This window comes from Populus euphratica, unplaced genomic scaffold (genome assembly GCF_000495115.2).
Source record: "Populus euphratica unplaced genomic scaffold, PopEup_1.0 scaffold139.1, whole genome shotgun sequence".
NCBI classification, from domain to species: domain Eukaryota; kingdom Viridiplantae; phylum Streptophyta; class Magnoliopsida; order Malpighiales; family Salicaceae; genus Populus; species Populus euphratica.
This window is the reverse complement of record NW_011499969.1, coordinates 199,170-202,280: the sequence shown is the minus strand read 5'-3', so window position 1 is coordinate 202,280 and position 3,111 is coordinate 199,170. Positions and strand designations below refer to the sequence as shown.

At 37.3% G+C, this 3,111-nt stretch overlaps 1 protein-coding gene across 1 annotated transcript; it reads left to right on the top strand.

Annotated features, from left to right (window-relative positions):
• The first annotated feature begins 495 nt into the window (after positions 1 to 495).
• LOC105139146 (omega-3 fatty acid desaturase, endoplasmic reticulum) lies at positions 496 to 2,893 on the top strand. Its single transcript, XM_011045482.1, has 8 exons — positions 496 to 984; positions 1,103 to 1,192; positions 1,290 to 1,356; positions 1,531 to 1,623; positions 1,799 to 1,984; positions 2,063 to 2,143; positions 2,244 to 2,381; positions 2,490 to 2,893. Exons 1-8 carry the CDS (start codon positions 686 to 688, stop codon positions 2,670 to 2,672), a joined length of 1,137 nt encoding a protein of 378 aa, XP_011043784.1. The 5' UTR covers positions 496 to 685; the 3' UTR covers positions 2,673 to 2,893.
• Positions 2,894 to 3,111: the final 218 nt, after the last annotated feature.

Here is a 3,111-nt window from a genome sequence, read left to right as displayed (position 1 = left end):
TATCATTTTAATGTTGATATTAAAAATTATTTTAATATATTTTTAATTAAATTTTTTTAAAAAATAATAATAATTACATTTTTAAATATTTTTTTAATTAAATGTGTTAGCTTTGGTTGGAAAATGAAGTGATGGAAACTAATTAGGCACATGTGATAAAAAAATAAATAAATATCCACAACCACATTTTAAAATCAGGAGCACGATATGCTTAATTAGCTTTGTCAAGGGAAAATAAAATGTAAAAAAAATGATAATGTTAATTTTTGCTCGAAATTAAAATAAAAATTGATATAAAAAATTGTTTCTAGAAAAAATTGGTACGGATTGGGATAATTTGTGCAGTTGAAACGTGACTGTGTGTGTGAAATTCGATTGAGAGTACGAAAGCTCCGACCTTTTTTTATTAAATCTCAGTTAACAATAAACTACAATTTATAATTTTTTGTTTTCAAATCATAACTGTAAAAATTAAAAACAAAACAGGTGTAAGCTTATGGCGTGAACAAAATTACTTGTGTCAGAATGATGCGGCAGTGTTCCATGTGCTTCAGTTTCACCCTTTTATTTATAAATTTGCTAGCTAGCTAGTCCCATCTCCCATAGAAAGACAGCAGCAGCACTCGAGAAATTAAACTTGGTCCCAAGATAGATATTGGGATTCCAAGTTGAGCCCAACAACATAATGAAGGAATCGAACAAGAAAGATGCTACTAATGATACCGTTGATGGGATCGACGGTGACGGCGATTTTGATCCAAGTGCACCTCCTCCATTCAAGATTGCTGAGATCCGAGCTGCCATTCCTAAGCATTGCTGGGTCAAGAATCCATGGAGGTCATTGAGCTATGTTTTAAGAGATGTTACCGTCGTCTTTGCCTTGGCAGCAGCTGCTCTGCACCTGGATAGTTGGATATTTTGGCCACTTTACTGGGCTGCCCAGGGTACAATGTTCTGGGCCATCTTTGTTCTTGGACACGACTGGTAATTACATCTCTATATTTGGTTTTACATTGTGAGATTCTATCTCTTTCTTGAATAACATTGAAGTTTGTACGCATCTACATCAGTAATGAAAAAACCCATTTTGTTTCTTGTACAGTGGCCACGGAAGCTTTTCCAACAATCACTTGCTAAATAATGTGGTGGGGCATATCTTGCATTCTTCAATTCTCGTACCTTACCACGGATGGTGAGTTTTTCCATCACAGTCATGTTTAGTTTCTTTAACATCTTCATCATACATTTTTTACCTGGCCTTCAAGGTGTGCATGAATAATATTGTACAGGAGAATTAGCCACAGGACACACCATCAGAATCATGGCAATGTAGAAAATGATGAATCATGGGTTCCGGTACATATCCCCTCTTCCTTTAACTTCACTGAGCTCTTCTTATTTTAATTTCAAGTGAACAGATGGATGTCCATGTTCTTTTTAAATTCTGCTGCTCGTTTAAATTTCTGTTCATCTCTTTAATTTTTTAGCCAAATGTCCGTAATCCCTTACCCTCTCTTTAATCTCTTTCAGTTGCCTGAGAAGATTTACAAGAATTTAGACTTGACTACTCGGATTATGAGATACACTGTGCCTCTCCCCATGTTAGCATACCCCATATATCTGGTGAGAGCTTACATCTTGACTTTATCAAGGATAAGTATTTACCAGAAAAACAAAAAAGAAAAGATGTAAGAAACAAAAGAAATGTAGGCAGGCATAGATCTCGATAATATGAACAGAAAATGGGAATATCTTTCACGGTCTTGATTTTGATTTTCTGCTGCCTTTTGAGTTTCAGTGGAGAAGAAGTCCAGGTAAAGAGGGTTCTCACTTCAATCCCTACAGTAAATTGTTCGCTCCCAGTGAAAGGAAAGCTGTGTTAACCTCAACTGTCTGTTGGTCTATAATGGTTCTTCTGCTCATCTATTCATCCTATGTTTTTGACCCTGTCCAAGTGCTTAAGATCCATGGTGTTCCGTACTTGGTGAGTCACTTTACCCCATAAATCTTGGATTTCCTACTTGTCACTGCTGAAATCACTTAGGTTTAATACAATTTGCAGATATTTGTTATGTGGCTGGACTTTGTTACATACTTGCATCACCATGGCCATGAGCAGAAACTTCCCTGGTACCGCGGCAAGGTACACTGATGTTATTATATATATATATCCTCTCACAATACCCGACACTTGCAAGGGATTTATTTTACCAAGAAGTAAATTAAGGTCTGTGTTTCGACAGGAATGGAGTTATTTGCGTGGAGGGCTTACCACAGTGGATCGGGATTATGGATGGATCAACGGCATCCACCATGACATTGGCACACACGTTATACACCATCTGTTTCCTCAGATTCCACACTACCACTTGGTAGAAGCGGTACTCCATCTCCATTGCTCGAAGAAATACTTTTCAGATTGCAAATTAATTTAGTGCAGATTGGTTCATTATGAAGGAATACTGATAGTTTGATTCTTGCCTTCACAGACAAAGGCAGCTAAGCCGGTGCTCGGAAAGTACTACCGCGAACCTAAGAAATCTGGGCCATTTCCACTCCACTTATTCAGCAATCTAGTGAGAAGCATCAGAGAAGATCATTATGTGAGCGACACAGGAGACGTTGTCTACTACCAGACCGACCCCCAACTGTGCACAATCAAGTCCAACTGATATTGTTAAGAGCTCAGACAAAAAGGGGAATATTATAATAGTTACAAGTCTTAAAAAGTACCACTCATAGGAGTATTTGATTTCCTAAAGCAACCGCATTCTTTCCTTTAGGTGAAAAGAGAGATGCTCTTAGCAGGATAATAAATGATGTAGCATCTTCTTCAAGAATTATGTTCTGAGTTAGAAAGTTATGGTGGGTGATCATAATATTCTTTTTATCTTCAAAGATTTAGATATATTTCAGGTATTCTAGCAAGAATGCAGACGCGTACGAATTTCAGGAGCAAGCAACCAGAAAATCTTGCTCCAATGTTGCTTTCCAACACATCATTTCTCCTGTTTGTAGGTCTCAACAATAAGATCCTCCAGTGTAAAGCTTGCTGGGCAACCACGGGTTGGTTCAGATGGGTTTGAAAGACTGTTTGAAAATGAAATACAA

Coding starts and splice junctions, on each gene's coding strand:
- LOC105139146 (XM_011045482.1), top strand. CDS start 686: ATGAAGGAATCGAACAAGAAAGATGCTACTAATGATACCGTTGATGGG. Junction 985..1,102: donor TTTGTTCTTGGACACGACTG/GTAATTACATCT, acceptor TTTCTTGTACAG/TGGCCACGGAAGCTTTTCCA. Junction 1,357..1,530: donor ATGATGAATCATGGGTTCCG/GTACATATCCCC, acceptor AATCTCTTTCAG/TTGCCTGAGAAGATTTACAA.